Source organism: Taudactylus pleione, unplaced genomic scaffold (genome assembly GCF_031769625.1).
Source record: "Taudactylus pleione unplaced genomic scaffold, aTauple2 ptg002751l, whole genome shotgun sequence".
Classification (NCBI taxonomy): domain Eukaryota; kingdom Metazoa; phylum Chordata; class Amphibia; order Anura; family Myobatrachidae; genus Taudactylus; species Taudactylus pleione.
In genome coordinates this window covers 2,322,327-2,341,600 of record NW_028287126.1, presented here as the reverse complement: position 1 = coordinate 2,341,600, position 19,274 = coordinate 2,322,327, and the positions used below count along the sequence as shown (strand labels likewise).

Here is a 19,274-nt window from a genome sequence, read left to right as displayed (position 1 = left end):
GAATGTAAGGTCTGTGATTATTTCTTATTTTAGTCTTTAAGGCAGCAGAAACTTTCACAGTAATTAGATGCAAATCACGTGATTATCTCTGGAGAGATAGGAGCTCCCCGATTCTATATAAATGTAACCTGATAAAGCCCTGGCACTTCCAATAAATCCTTATCTATAATTCAGTCTAATATAACATTCTATGTAAGCGCAATAAATTATTCCCCACTTCCACCCCCAGTGACACAATGTAACGCGGGCTGGTAAATAACATCTGTCACATCCGCCCGCAATGACGCACACGCCTCAAACAAGACAATAAGATTGGTCTTCGTGCGGGATGCACAGCAATGGGGCCACTGAGACCCGTCGGGGCTGATTAATCAGACATTAATTTCATGTCATCAATAAAAATCTGAGAATCTAATGAAACATCTGCTGCGCCATCCGGGTTGCTCGCCTTGGTTACCCATCCTGCGTCATATATCCGGTAACCTCCCAATGCTCATCCTAACTTCTCAGCTAAATGTAATTCTATATATGCTGTGCCCCACTTATTACTGACCCCTTCCCACGGTCTTTCCTCCCTCCCCAGAGCCATTCCCCTCTACTAGTTCTTACCTCTGGAATCCACCCTCTCTACACTGCCCACCATGTAATCATCTCTAAAGCTGTACAGACGGATCCTCTGACAGGCACATCGGCCGATCAGGTAAGCTATAAAGACTTACCGCTCGATGTGTGTTCCCTGACATCGCAACTAGGCAGGCATTTAAATTTGCCCGTCATGTTGAGCTGTCAGTCACTGGCGGTCCCTGTCGGCTGACCGTCTGCACACACAGCCAAATGCGCCGATATACTTGCAGATGTATCGGACATATCGCAGCTCACAATACACCCGCTCAACATTTGATTAAATGGCCGAAACATCGCCCAGTGCGTACCCAGCTTTACTGACTTCAAAGAGGAAAGCTAAACGGCTTAAATGATTCCCCTCAGATGTCTCATCTCCATGCCCAAGATTCCATCTGATACAATAAATGTCCATCCCCGATGCCTTTGTACGTCTTCTTACATATACTGTACCAACCGCCCGTTGTATTCGCAGTGAGACGCATTTACTAAGTGTAAAAAGACCGTCCATTGTGGTGGAGTGACAATTTGCACAGGTGTACCTAGGGAATCAGTATGAATCCCCACGCCGGCAGACCGGCAGCAGTGAAGATCCCGACATGGGATTTAGGCAAGTATAACTAACCCTACCCAATGGGTGCCTAACCCTAACCTCCCCCCTTAGTGCCTAACCCTAACCGCCTCTAAGTGCCTAAACCTAACCATCCCGTCCCCGCAGCCTAAACCTAAGTCTCCCCGGGGGTGCCTAACCCTAACCTCCCCCCGGGGGTGCCTAACCCTAACACTCCCGGGGGGGTGCCTAACCCTAACCTCCCCCCCCTAGTGCCTAACCCTAACCTCCCCCCCCTAGTGCCTAACCCTAACCCCCCTAAGTGCCTAAACCGAACCCCGTCCCCGCAGCCTAAACCTAAGTCTCTTGGGGGGGGTGCCTATTTCTAACCTCCCCCCGGGGGTGCCTAACCCTTACCCTCCCTTCCCCTAGCCTAACCCTCCCTTCCCCTAATCTAATCCTAACCCTACCTTCCCCTAGTCTAACCCTTACCCTCCCTTCCCCTAGCCTAACCCTCCCTTCCCCTAGCCTTATCCTAACCCTCCCTTCCCCTAGCCTTATCCTAACCCTCCCCTCCCCTAGCCTAATCCTATGTTGTGTGAGAACAATAGAAGGAATATTAGTACAATGAAATCAGTCCGCTCTACTTATCTGGCATAGGAAACATTTCCTCATCCCCCGGCCCCTCAAATCATTCTACAACCCAACCACTGAATGTATCTCAGAGATGTCCATTACCGCTGGGATGGATGAGGATCTCCACCGGGCGGTCATACGTGTGCTTGTTTGCTAGTGTGATCATGATGCTCTTGGCAGACGGAGCTGAAGGATCAGCGTCAGCTCGGATCTCATGGGTGGGACTCTCAACACCTGTAATATAAACAGAGTATTTTTTGGTCTGTCTCTATCTGTAGTTCAGGCTGTCTCTACCCTGTAGTACACAATGATTCCCCCTATGTTAATGTTGTATCTACCTTTAGTTCAGGATGTTGCTGCCTGTAGTTGAGGCTGCCTTTACCTTTAGTACCCTGGACACTTATACCCCCCCCGGACACTTATACCCCCTGGACACTTACTAAGCATGTTAAAGAGAACACGCACACATTTGGAACTTGTACAAGAATATAAGCATGTGTACACAAGCAATCGATTTGTAAACATTATATTTTTTACATTGTGTTTTTATATTGCTTATTTGTGTTTCTGTTTGGTATCATTTATGTATCAATTTATGCATCATATTGTGTTCTTTATTTTGTAGATAAAGTGTAACTAATATCGATACCTTTTCTGATATAGATTTAGCCTAGAACCTAGCGCAGTGAATACTCTTCTTTTCCAATGATCTCTATAGGGGTTCTATCAGTTTCTACGTATAGTTAAGTCCCCAAATGGCTGAGGGAACGTCTATCTATGACATCATCTCTTCTTGTGGTCCACTCCTGTCTCTACACAACAGCCACTTACCTGCTAAAAGGTAGGGTGCTCGGATCTCCAAGTGGAAGGTGAGTTCATACTCTATGGAGTTTACGGCCTCTGTCTCCAGTAAGGTTGCCAGACAGAGCTTCTTGCTACCTCCCGACAGTCCGACCTCTCTCCTAGGAACAAACACCAAATCCGACTCTAAATTACCAATAACCAGCAACTACTTTGGGGCTGATTCAGACCCGTTCGCTATGATGCAAACGCTGGTAGCTGGCCGATAGTTGCTAACTGCGCATGCACGAAACAATGCGAGAGATCAGGATGCGTTAGATCGCTGCGTATAGACTACCCAGTACAGTGATTGACAGGAGAGGCCGTTTGTGGGTGGTTACAGGGGCTGACCACTGGAAACAGGGGAGTGGAGGTGCGAACACAGGCGTGCCTGAGTGCCTCAACGCCGTTTCAGAGGTGTACATAATTAAGAGGCAGCATCACGTCACTTGGTGGGTTCTCACTCTGAAGTGCTTGCGGCAGGGTAAATGCAACCTTAAGCACTGCGATCGCATCCGATGGTGCTCAATGTATCAATGGTTACAAGCACTTCCAGGAGATGACGTGCGCAAGTGGGCGTCGAATGAATGGCTGGTGGGGTCTACATACACAAAGCGATGGCATGCCAAGACATAGTGGGCGTGCCACTGCCTTGCCGTACGATCGCCTGTCATGCCGTCACTTAGCCGAATTTGTGTACGCTGGGAGCGATCGTACGCATCTTGCAAGCGGGTCTTAGCCTGATCCGCGATGCGGTGTGTTACTGTCTATGCGCAGTGTGTTTGGTGTCGGGGTATAAATCTGCATTATGTAATCTAACCAAGATTATAGATGAGAGGCCCAAAGCAGTAAAGAAATTGCCTGTGGACTAAAGTGGGGCATGTGTTGTGTAACTCTCCTTCTAAAAGGTAGAGGGACTGTATAGTGGGCCTGATTCAGAGCCGGACGCTATTTGCGCTCGCTCGTTCAGAAAAAGGGGTCGGCTATTTAAATTGAGCGCTCGCTCTTTGCGGTCTGTTGACGCCTCTATGTCTGAGCGAGCGAACGAAACATGCGCTCGCTATTTTGTAAAGATGCCCCCTGGCCGTTCGCATCCTACGTCATCTCCGCTATTTATTAGATTAATCGAGTACATCGAAAGGCGTCTGAACTGCTCGCAGTCCTTGTGGTTGGATTTTCCTACCGCAATCATGCGAACAATTCAGGCTAAGAAACAACCAAGTGACGTGGTCGATGACACTGCTTTGTTAATTATGCACACCCTTAAAACGCCCGTTTTGACTGTTTGGCACGCCTGCGTTCGGATCTCCACTCCCCGTTTTCAAGCATCTTGCCCTGTTACCACGCACAAACGCCTCATCCTGTCACTCAAATTAGCAGGCCCTCGCTATTTTGCGAGCGCTCGATTTCCGACCTCAATGACTGGCGCATGCGCATTACGACCCATACGCATGCGCAGTTGTGCGAACATCGCTCGGAGCGAATGAGTGGCCGCTTACGAGCGGCTCTGAATCAGGCCCAGTGTTGGTATATTTGTAGGTGGCGCCATTAGTGTCAGAATAAGTCTTACGGTGGTATCCTATAGAACCACAGCAGGAGACCCAGATGTAGTATACCTCTGATCAATAAAATGCCAACTTAGTACAGTGTGTAACAATCATATCATTCTTACAATCTTAGGGGGGTCAGTGCTGCCAGGGTGCTATCCGGGGTACAGTGTGACACTCGGGGGACGCAAACCGGAGGGAGAAGGACTCGGACGGCCCCGCTGGAGAGCGTGGGGAGCTCGGAGGATGTGCTGATCAGCACGGATATACTCTCCTGGGCTGGCACTGCTCCAAGGTTGGCCACAAAAATGATTCTTTCCAAATCTTCATCCAGGAGAATCCGCCCTGTGTAACAGGATAAGAGGAACAAATTCAGACACAGACAGAGAGCGGCGTCTCCCAGGACCAGCATGGAGATATCACAGGTATCACTGCGGTTATAACAGGCAAAGATTTCATTCATTTTAAAAAAAATAATAACTTTAGATCTGCAGTACCTGATTGCTACCTGTAGGTGATGCTGCTGCCACTGCTGGGTATACAGAGAACTTTGGCCCTCATTCAGAGCCGGACGCTCTGAGCAGAGTGCACGCTCTGAATAAGGGCCGCCCTCCATAATTATGGAGCGTCCTCCTGGACGCTCGTATAGCTGTGGGTCACCACCCACAGCCTATACGAGCGTGCAGTTTGATGGCCGCGATGGTCTTGACCATCGCGACCATCGCCACTGCGAGCCGGAGCCTGCGGTTGAGTTTTTCAACCGCAAGGCCCGGAGTGATTTTGGCTCTATCAGAGCCAAAATCACTCCCACTGACATCACTAGTGATGTCAGTGGGGCCGGCTTCTGACGGTAGGCGTTCCCTTGGGAACGCCCCCGTCAGGGAGGCACGCCCCCAGCATGCCCACCAAAGGGGGCGTGCTGTCAATTAACATCGACAGCACGCCCCCTTTGATCAGACACAACGAGCGAAGGAAAGTCCTTCGCTCGTCGCGTCTGGCGCATGCGCACGACGGAGCTCCCGCCGTCGTGCGCATGCGCAGTGCACAACATCGACCCACTTGCGAGCGGACAGCCGCTTGCGAGTGGGTCTGAATCAGGGCCTTTGTCACCGACTAAACTCCATCACAGCCAATAACAGATTTACATCGATGCTTAATGAACACTCAGCATCATTATACTGTAAAATCCTCAATATAACTGGAAGTTATAACAGTACGATTTTAAGTTTACAAATATATTTACGTCTAAATTTTTGAATTAATTTTTGTATTAAAATTTTTTAGACCTGCTTATAATTAAGATTTTTTAACGTCCTAAGTCATTATAAATCCATAGAGTATATTAATTATAATACAGCGATAAAGTTGCTGTTTGATAGGTTGATACAACATGAAGGCGGCGCTGTTACCGGCTGCGATTGGGCATAGTCACTGACTCTGAGTGGGACGCAGTATCGGTGCAGCACACAGTCAGACCGATGCTTTAAATCAGCGAATGAGTCCCGATTGTTTGCGCTCAGAGTCGCAGGACAGATTTGGACGCAGGGTCTGTGAGTTTTAGTGGGCATTCCAGGGAGGCCGCAGTAGCGTGTCGAAGTTGGCGCGGTCTTGGTGCGTGCATGTCGCTGAAAGCGACAGTGTCTCACAGTGACCGAAATGCTCTGTCTATGGACGCTGCAAGCGGGCGTCTCAGTTGTGTGAAAATTGACCGCCATGTTAGGATTAGCCGAAGACGCAACTGTGACAAAAGACACAGCCGTATCCGCGTCCGACTCAGTCTAGTTTCAACAAACCCTTTATCTGTATGTCCTAAACAGATGTCTCATTTCACATAGTTGGAGAGAGCTTTAATACTCTGCAATAAAAAAATTTTAACTTTTTCCTTTATATAATTAGACCAAAGCTTAATTGGTGCCTTGGCTGTAGCCTCTCGTTACCACTTCTTCTACTGTTGTCGCTCAACGATCCGCTTATCCAAAATAAAAATAAAATTGTCTTAAACATCTACTACATTTAATGTAATTGGGACTATTCAATAAACCACTTTTTTTTACCTTGCGCTATCCAATTCCCGCGATTCTTTCCTGGTTTTACGTGCATTCTTGTGTGAAATGCGTCACACTTGTGACCGTATTTTTCTCTATATTACAATACAGGTCGGACATGTGAAATCCAAATCGATGGCTAAACCCTTTTTGCACATTTTCTTGCCTCAAGTGTTTTTGAGCCGATGGTGGCAGCTGTGGTCGTTTTTCTACCACCAATCCTTTTGCAGTCTGCGGAGGCGCCGGGAGGGGTGGGTACAAAGTACCCGGCCCCAGGCCTATCTGCAGGCATGTGTTACAAGTCGCAGTCACGACTTGTCTCCTTCAAGCAGGTTACCCGGTCAAGACGAGGTTACTCCAGTTTCTCCCGTCACTAGGCGATCGGCACGCCTCAGGAAGTGACGTGTCGTCCACAGTGCTGCGTGATTTGTGCTTCCTCCTATTTGTACTCATTGAACTTTTTCCACCTCGCCGACTATAGCGTATCTGTGAGTCCCATCGGCTTGGCGGCATGTTCGGCATTCTGGTCCTCTTCCTGTTACAGAATTGGATTCTCCCGAAGTAGCTTCCGTGCTACCTCCGGCTCTCAAGCTTATTCTACGGCTTCCAAGCTGCACCGACTCAGACGTGCTGTCCTAGGCTCTCCAAACCGCACCTACACCGCCGAGCTGTCCTAGGATCTACTAACTTTGCTATCATCTGCTCTTGCCGCATCTTCAGCATATTTGCGTGCTGTTACCAGCTCTCCAGCTTCCTCTACGGCTTCCAAGCCGCACCTACACCACTGTGCTGTCATCGGCTCTCCAAGCCGCAGCACCAACCATTCACTCCTCCACCATCGGCTCTTGCCGCACCTTCGGCACATTTGCCGCATCAACAGCTTCCAAGCTGTCACTGGCTCTCCAAGCAGCAGCATTCACTTCAAACTACCTGTCTATCTACCATCAGCTATTGCCACACCATCGGCACAAAAAGCCGCACCATCGGCACACAAGCAGCATCATCGGCACATTTGCCACACCATTGGGTCTCAAAGCCACAACATATTACCTGTCAATCTACCAACGGCTATTGCCGCACCATCGGCACACAAGCCACATCAACAGCATGTTTACCGCTCCATCGGCTCTCAAAGCCACAAAAATATAATCTAACTATCTAATAACGGCTATTGCCGCACCATCGGCACACAAGCTGCATCATTGCCATGTTTGCCGCACCATCGGCTCTCAAAGCCACAACATATCATACTACCTATCTACTAAAGGCTTTTGCCACACCATCGGCACCTTTGCCTGCTTCATCGGCACATTTGCCGTACCATCGACTCCCCACATCATCGGCTTCCAAAACTGCATCTCTCCTACTATATTAACTCCTTCTTCTCACCTCAGAATTCCAGTTGACATCGCTGTAAGCTGCTACTAGTCCGAGCAGTAAGTCCAGGCGGCAGCCTAAGTACCGGTGGGTTTATTATCTCTAAGGGAACAACGGGCGGTTGTTATTGGTGGAAGACCTCGTGGCCTGAAGTTTTAGTGGGCTTACTAAGGGTGGTCACTGGCAATCATAACAGCATGTGATTCACTGAACAATAGGTTTTGTCTTTTTTTTCTCTTCGTAGGTCCATGGAGCGCTTGACCTGGGACCTAGGAATATATTTACTAGAAGATTTTGTTCGATTTTGTGTTACAGGGTCTACATCACACATTTACTAACAGATGAATTTTGACATCTTTTTTTTAAAACTGTCAGAGATCATTTTTTTAAGTGAATGTGTGATTTACAGTGACCCTGAAACACAAAATCCACCAAATATCGAGCCGACAGCAATAAAAAAAAATAAAAAATAAAAAAAAATCGACTGAAATGGACCTTCAGTAAATATACCCCTAAATCCCACATTTACTAACAGATGATTTTTGACTTTCTTTGAAAAAAATTATGTAAAAAAATCATCAAATATATGATTTAGACCCTGAAATACAAAAATTGATCAAAATCGAAAAAGTTTATTCAAAAGGTTTTTTTTTAAAAAAATGACAATATTTCTGGGTGTATGCAATGCAACACTTTAACACAAAACAGGTTTTTTTTGTAACAAGCTTGGTCAGAAACTTACTAGCAATTAGCATAAATAAGGTTCTACTGTTCCCGGTTGGCTGCAACCCGACATGGCCAGCAGGTATACCAATACGCTGAGGCCTCCCCCTCTATCGGTCATTCGCTCACACCTGTACCCATTCTGCCTCCTCCCCATGCCTGCTACACTTATCCATCTCTGCCCTTTATGCAGGACATCTGGACGGCAGCCAAGAATACGCACCCCCCCTCTCAAATGCTGGAATCGGTATGAAATACCACCGGCCATGCGATTCCCGGCAGCACGACAGATGGACAGATCCCGGCAGCGGCAGCCCGTCAGCGCTGGAAATCCTGATCGTCCTCAGGTAAGTATATACTAACCTAACCCTAACCTTCCTTAGGGGCGCCTAACCCTAACCTCCCCCACGAGTGCCTAACCCTAATCCCCCCTTCCCCGCTGCCTAAACCTAAGTCCCCCCCATGTGCGCTAAACCTAACCCTCTCCCCCCAGTGGCAAACGCAGGATTTTTAAGGGGGGGTTTCCAATATATATATATATAGCCATCCAATAAAAAAGCAGCACTCCCAGACCGATAATAAATCAAAAAAAGACCGTGCTTTACTTGTGCAGCGTTTAGAAGGGGGGAACCCCGAAACGTTGCACAAGTAAAGCTCGGTCTTTTTTTGATTTATTATCAGTCTGGGAGTGCTGCTTTTTTATTGGATGGCTATTAGTAGGGGTTAAATACCCTGAAGTGAGCACCTCAGCTAGGATACATACATACTGTACTGTACACACAAGCTTACATGCATTCACACATGGCAAACATACACACAGCATACATACATTCATTCACACACACAAAGCAAACATACACACAGCATACATACTGTACACACAAGCTTGCATGCATTCACACATGGCAAACATACACACAGCATACATACATTCATTCACACACACATAGCAAACATACACACAGCATACATACTGTACACACAGCATACATATATTCATTCACACACACATAGCAAACATACACACAGCATACATACATTCATTCACACACACATAGCAAACATACACACAGCATACATACTGTACACACAGCATACATATATTCATTCACACACACATAGCAAACATACACACAGCATACATACTGTACACACAAGCTTGCATGCATTCACACATGGCAAACATACACACAGCATACATACATTCATTCACACACACATAGCAAACATACACACAGCATACATACATTCATTCACACACACATAGCAAACATACACACAGCATACATACTGTACACACAGCATACATATATTCATTCACACACACATAGCAAACATACATACAGCATACATACTGTACACACAAGCTTGCATGCATTCACACATGGCAAACATACACACAGCATACATACATTCATTCACACACATAGCAAACATACACACAGCATACATACATTCATTCACACACACATAGCAAACATACACACAGCATACATACTGTACACACAGCATACATATATTCATTCACACACATAGCAAACATACACACAGCATACATACTGTACACACAGCATACATACATACATTCATTCACACACACATAGCAAACATACACACAGCATACATACTGTACACACAGCATACATATATTCATTCACACACACATAGCAAACATACACACAGCATACATACATTAATTCACACACACATAGCAAACATACACACAGCATACATACTGTACACACAGCATACATATATTCATTCACACACACATAGCAAACATACACACAGCATACATACATACATACATTCATTCACACACACATAGCAAACATACACACAGCATACATACGGTACACACAGCATACATATATTCATTCACACACATAGCAAACATACACACAGCATACATACTGTACACACAGCATACATATATTCATTCACACACATAGCATACATACACACAGCATACATACATTCATTCACACACACATAGCAAACATACACACAGCATACATACTGTACACACAGCATACATATATTCATTCACACACATAGCAAACATACACACAGTATACATACTGTACACATAGCATACATATATTCATTCACACACATAGCATACATACACACAGCATACATATATTCATTCACACACATAGCAAACATACACACAGCATACATACATTCATTCACACACACATAGCAAACATACACACAGCATACATACTGTACACACAGCATACATATATTCATTCACACACACATAGCAAACATACACACAGCATACACACATAGCAAACATACACACACCATACATACTGTACACACAGCATACATATATTCATTCACACACATAGCATACATACACACAGCATACATACTGTACACACAGCATACATATATTCATTCACACACACACATAGCAAACATACACACACCATACATACTGTACACACAGCATACATATATTCATTCACACACATAGCATACATACACACAGCATACATACATTCATTCACACACACATAGCAAACATACACACAGCATACATACTGTACACACAGCATACATATATTCATTCACACACACACATAGCAAACATACACACAGCATACATACTGTACACACAGCTTACATATATTCATTCACACACATAGCATACATACACACAGCATACATATATTCATTCACACACACATAGCAAACATACACACAGCATACATACTGTACACACAGCATACATATATTCATTCACACACACATAGCAAACATACACACAGCATACATACGGTACACACAGCATACATATATTCATTCACACACATAGCAAACATACACACAGTATACATACTGTACACACAGCATACATATATTCATTCACACACATAGCATACATACACACAGCATACATATATTCATTCACACACATAGCAAACATACACACAGCATACATATATTCATTCACACACACATAGCAAACATACACACAGCATACATACTGTACACACAGCATACATATATTCATTCACACACACATAGCATACATACACACAGCATACATACATTCATTCACACACACATAGCAAACATACACACAGCATACATACTGTACACACAGCATACATATATTCATTCACACACACATAGCAAACATACACACAGCATACATACATACATACATACATTCACACACACATAGCAAACATACACACAGCATACATACTGTACACACAGCATACATACATTCATTCACACACACATAGCAAACATACACACAGCATACATACTGTACACACAGCATACATATATTCATTCACACACACATAGCAAACATACACACAGCATACACACATTCATTCACACACACATAGCAAACATACACACAGCATACATACATACATACATACATTCATTCACACACACATAGCAAACATACACACAGCATACATACTGTACACACAGCATACATACATTCACACACACATAGCAAACATACACACAGCATACATACTGTACACACAGCATACATATATTCATTCACACACACATAGCAAACATACACAAAGCATACATACTGTACACACAGCATACATATATTCATTCACACACACATAGCAAACATACACACAGCATACACACATTCATTCACACACACATAGCAAACATACACACAGCATACATACATACATACATACATTCACACAGCAAACATACACACAGCATACATACTGTACACACAGCATACATACATTCATTCACACACACATAGCAAACATACACACACACAGCATACATACTGTACACACAGCATACATATATTCATTCACACACATAGCAAACATACACACAGCATACATACTGTACACACAGCATACATATATTCATTCACACACATAGCAAACATACACACAGCATACATACTGTACACACAGCATACATACATTCATTCACACATAGCAAACATACACACAGCATACATACTGTACACACAGCATACATATATTCATTCACACACACATAGCAAACATACACACAGCATACATACATTAATTCACACACACATAGCAAACATACACACAGCATACATACTGTACACACAGCATACATATATTCATTCACACATACATAGCAAACATACACACAGCATACATACATACATACATTCATTCACACACACATAGCAAACATACACACAGCATACATACTGTACACACAGCATACATACATTCATTCACACACACATAGCAAACATACACACAGCATACATACTGTACACACAGCATACATATATTCATTCACACACACATAGCAAACATACACACAGCATACACACATAGCAAACATACACACAGCATACATAGTGTACACACAGCATACATATATTCATTCACACACATAGCATACATACACACAGCATACATACATTCATTCACACACACATAGCAAACATACACACAGCATACATACTGTACACACAGCATACATATATTCATTCACACACACACATAGCAAACATACACACAGCATACATACTGTACACACAGCATACATATATTCATTCACACACATAGCATACATACACACAGCATACATATATTCATTCACACACACATAGCAAACATACACACAGCATACATACTGTACACACAGCATACATATATTCATTCACACACACATAGCAAACATACACACAGCATACATACTGTACACACAGCATACATATATTCATTCACACACATAGCAAACATACACACAGTATACATACTGTACACACAGCATACATATATTCATTCACACACATAGCATACATACACACAGCATACATATATTCATTCACACACATAGCAAACATACACACAGCATACATATATTCATTCACACACACATAGCAAACATACACACAGCATACATACTGTACACACAGCATACATATATTCATTCACACACACATAGCATACATACACACAGCATACATACATTCATTCACACAGCATACATATATTCATTCACACACACATAGCATACATACACACAGCATACATATATTCATTCACACACATATAGCAAACATACACACAGCATACATACTGTACACACAGCATACATATATTCATTCACACACATAACATACATACACACAGCATACATACATTCATTCACACACACAGCATACATACACACAGCATACATACATTCATTCACACAGCATACATATATTCATTCACACACATAGCATACATACACACAGCATACATACATTCATTCACACACACATAGCAAACATACACACAGCATACATACTGTACACACAGCATACATATATTCATTCACACACACATAGCAAACATACACACAGCATACATACATTCATTCACACACACATAGCAAACATACACACAGCATACATACTGTACACACAGCATACATATATTCATTCACACACACACATAGCATACATACACACAGCATACATACATTCATTCACACACACATAGCAAACATACACACAGCATACATACTGTACACACAGCATACATATATTCATTCACACACACATAGCAAACATACACACAGCATACATACATTCATTCACACACACATAGCAAACATACACACAGCATACATACTGTACACACAGCATACATATATTCATTCACACACATAGCATACATACACACAGCATACATACATTCATTCACACACACATAGCAAACATACACACAGCATACATACTGTACACACAGCATACATATATTCATTCACACACACATAGCAAACATACACACAGCATACATACATTCGTTCACACACACACATAGCAAACATACACACAGCATACATACTGTACACACAGCATACATATATTCATTCACACACATAGCATACATACACACAGCATACATACATTCATTCACACACACATAGCAAACATACACACAGCATACATACTGTACACACAGCATACATATATTCATTCACACACACATAGCAAACATACACACAGCATACATACTGTACACACAGCATACATATATTCATTCACACACATAGCATACATACACACAGCATACATACATTCATTCACACAAACATAGCAAACATACACACAGCATACATATATTCATTCACACACACATACACACAGCATACATACATTCATTCACACACACATAGCAAACATACACACAGCATACATACTGTACACACAGCATACATATATTCATTCACACACACATAGCAAACATACACACAGCATACATACATTCATTCACACAGCATACATATATTCATTCACACACACATAGCATACATACACACAGCATACATATATTCATTCACACACACATAGCAAACATACACACAGCATACATACTGTACACACAGCATACATATATTCATTCACACACATAACATACATACACACAGCATACATACATTCATTCACACACATAGCATACATACACACAGCATACATACATTCATTCACACACACATAGCAAACATACACACAGCATACATACTGTACACACAGCATACATATATTCATTCACACACACATAGCAAACATACACACAGCATACATACATTCATTCACACAGCATACATATATTCATTCACACACACATAGCATACATACACACAGCATACATATATTCATTCACACACACATAGCAAACATACACACAGCATACATATATTCATTCACACACATAGCAAACATACACACAGCATACATATATTCATTCACACACACATAGCAAACATACACACAGCATACATACATTCATTCACACACACATAGCAAACATACAAACAGCATACATACTGTACACACAGAATACATATATTCATTCACACACACATAGCAAACATACACACAGCATACATACTGTACACACAGCATACATATATTCATTCACATACATAGCATACATACACACAGCATACATACATTCATTCACACACACATAACAAACATACACACAGCATACATACTGTACACACAAGCTTACATGCATTCACACATGGCAAACATACACACAGCATACATACATTCATTCACACACACAAAGCAAACATACACACAGCATAAATACTGTACACACAAGCTTGCATGCATTCACACATGGCAAACATACACACAGCATACATACATTCATTCACACACACATAGCAAACATACACACAGCATACATACTGTACACACAGCATACATATATTCATTCACACACACATAGCAAACATACACACAGCATACATACATTCATTCACACACACATAGCAAACATACACACAGCATACATACTGTACACACAGCATACATATATTCATTCACACACACATAGCAAACATACACACAGCATACATACTGTACACACAAGCTTGCATGCATTCACACATGGCAAACATACACACAGCATACATACATTCATTCACACACACATAGCAAACATACACACAGCATACATACATTCATTCACACACACATAGCAAACATACACACAGCATACATACTGTACACACAGCATACATATATTCATTCACACACATAGCAAACATACACACAGCATACATACTGTACACACAGCATACATATATTCATTCACACACACATAGCAAACATACATACAGCATACATACTGTACACACAAGCTTGCATGCATTCACACATGGCAAACATACACACAGCATACATACATTCATTCACACACATAGCAAACATACACACAGCATACATACATTCATTCACACACACATAGCAAACATACACACAGCATACATACTGTACACACAGCATACATATATTCATTCACACACATAGCAAACATACACACAGCATACATACTGTACACACAGCATACATACATACATTCATTCACACACACATAGCAAACATACACACAGCATACATACTGTACACACAGCATACATATATTCATTCACACACACATAGCAAACATACACACAGCATACATACATTAATTCACACACACATAGCAAACATACACACAGCATACATACTGTACACACAGCATACATATATTCATTCACACACACATAGCAAACATACACACAGCATACATACATACATACATTCATTCACACACACATAGCAAACATACACACAGCATACATACGGTACACACAGCATACATATATTCATTCACACACATAGCAAACATACACACAGCATACATACTGTACACACAGCATACATATATTCATTCACACACATAGCATACATACACACAGCATACATACATTCATTCACACACACATAGCAAACATACACACAGCATACATACTGTACACACAGCATACATATATTCATTCACACACATAGCAAACATACACACAGTACACATACTGTACACATAGCATACATATATTCATTCACACACATAGCATACATACACACAGCATACATATATTCATTCACACACATAGCAAACATACACACAGCATACATACATTCATTCACACACACATAGCAAACATACACACAGCATACATACTGTACACACAGCATACATATATTCATTCACACACACATAGCAAACATACACACAGCATACACACATAGCAAACATACACACAGCATACATACTGTACACACAGCATACATATATTCATTCACACACATAGCATACATACACACAGCATACATACATTCATTCACACACACATAGCAAACATACACACAGCATACATACTGTACACACAGCATACATATATTCATTCACACACACACATAGCAAACATACACACAGCATACATACTGTACACACAGCTTACATATATTCATTCACACACATAGCATACATACACACAGCATACATATATTCATTCACACACACATAGCAAACATACACACAGCATACATACTGTACACACAGCATACATATATTCATTCACACACACATAGCAAACATACACACAGCATACATACGGTACACACAGCATACATATATTCATTCACACACATAGCAAACATACACACAGTATACATACTGTACACACAGCATACATATATTCATTCACACACATAGCATACATACACACAGCATACATATATTCATTCACACACATAGCAAACATACACACAGCATACATATATTCATTCACACACACATAGCAAACATACACACAGCATACATACTGTACACACAGCATACATATATTCATTCACACACACATAGCATACATACACACAGCATACATACATTCATTCACAAACACATAGCAAACATACACACAGCATACATACTGTACACACAGCATACATATATTCATTCACACACACATAGCAAACATACACACAGCATACATACATACATACATTCATTCACACACACATAGCAAACATACACACAGCATACATACTGTACACACAGCATACATACATTCATTCACACACACATAGCAAACATACACACAGCATACATACTGTACACACAGCATACATATATTCATTCACACACACATAGCAAACATACACAAAGCATACATACTGTACACACAGCATACATATATTCATTCACACACACATAGCAAACATACACAGAGCATACACACATTCATTCACACACACATAGCAAACATACACACAGCATACATACATACATACATACATTCACACACACATAGCAAACATACACACAGCATACATACTGTACACACAGCATACATACATTCATTCACACACACATAGCAAACATACACACACACAGCATACATACTGTACACACAGCATACATATATTCATTCACACACATAGCAAACATACACACAGCATACATACTGTACACACAGCATACATATATTCATTCACACACATAGCAAACATACACACAGCATACATACTGTACACACAGCATACATACATTCATTCACACATAGCAAACATACACACAGCATACATACTGTACACACAGCATACATATATTCATTCACACACACATAGCAAACATACACACAGCATACATACTGTACACACAAGCTTGCATGCATTCACACATGGCAAACATACACACAGCATACATACATTCATTCACACACACATAGCAAACATACACACAGCATACATACATTCATTCACACACACATAGCAAACATACACACAGCATACATACTGTACACACAGCATACATATATTCATTCACACACATAGCAAACATACACACAGCATACATACTGTACACACAGCATACATATATTCATTCACACACACATAGCAAACATACATACAGCATACATACTGTACACACAAGCTTGCATGCATTCACACATGGCAAACATACACACAGCATACATACATTCATTCACACACATAGCAAACATACACACAGCATACATACATTCATTCACACACACATAGCAAACATACACACAGCATACATACTGTACACACAGCATACATATATTCATTCACACACATAGCAAACATACACACAGCATACATACTGTACACACAGCATACATACATACATTCATTCACACACACATAGCAAACATACACACAGCATACATACTGTACACACAGCATACATATATTCATTCACACACACATAGCAAACATACACACAGCATACATACATTAATTCACACACACATAGCAAACATACACACAGCATACATACTGTACACACAGCATACATATATTCATTCACACACACACATAGCAAACATACACACAGCATACATACATACATACATTCATTCACACACACATAGCAAACATACACACAGCATACATACGGTACACACAGCATACATATATTCATTCACACACATAGCAAACATACACACAGCATACATACTGTACACACAGCATACATATATTCATTCACACACATAGCATACATACACACAGCATACATACATTCATTCACACACACATAGCAAACATACACACAGCATATATACTGTACA

The 19,274-nt window shown here is 41.6% G+C and overlaps 1 protein-coding gene across 2 annotated transcripts in view; it reads right to left on the bottom strand.

Annotated features, from left to right (window-relative positions):
• The window catches only part of VWA5B1 (von Willebrand factor A domain containing 5B1), a 254,817-nt gene that overhangs the window by 107,907 nt on the left and 127,636 nt on the right, over nucleotides 1-19,274 (bottom strand). For both annotated transcript variants that reach the window (XM_088466310.1, XM_088466311.1), the window contains exons 4-6: nucleotides 4,320-4,539; nucleotides 2,639-2,769; nucleotides 1,910-2,041 (exon numbers count right to left, since the gene is read on the bottom strand). In XM_088466310.1, coding sequence (XP_088322436.1) covers nucleotides 1,910-2,041; nucleotides 2,639-2,769; nucleotides 4,320-4,539 — 483 coding nt within the window. The remainder of the gene's footprint in view (nucleotides 1-1,909; nucleotides 2,042-2,638; nucleotides 2,770-4,319; nucleotides 4,540-19,274) is intronic.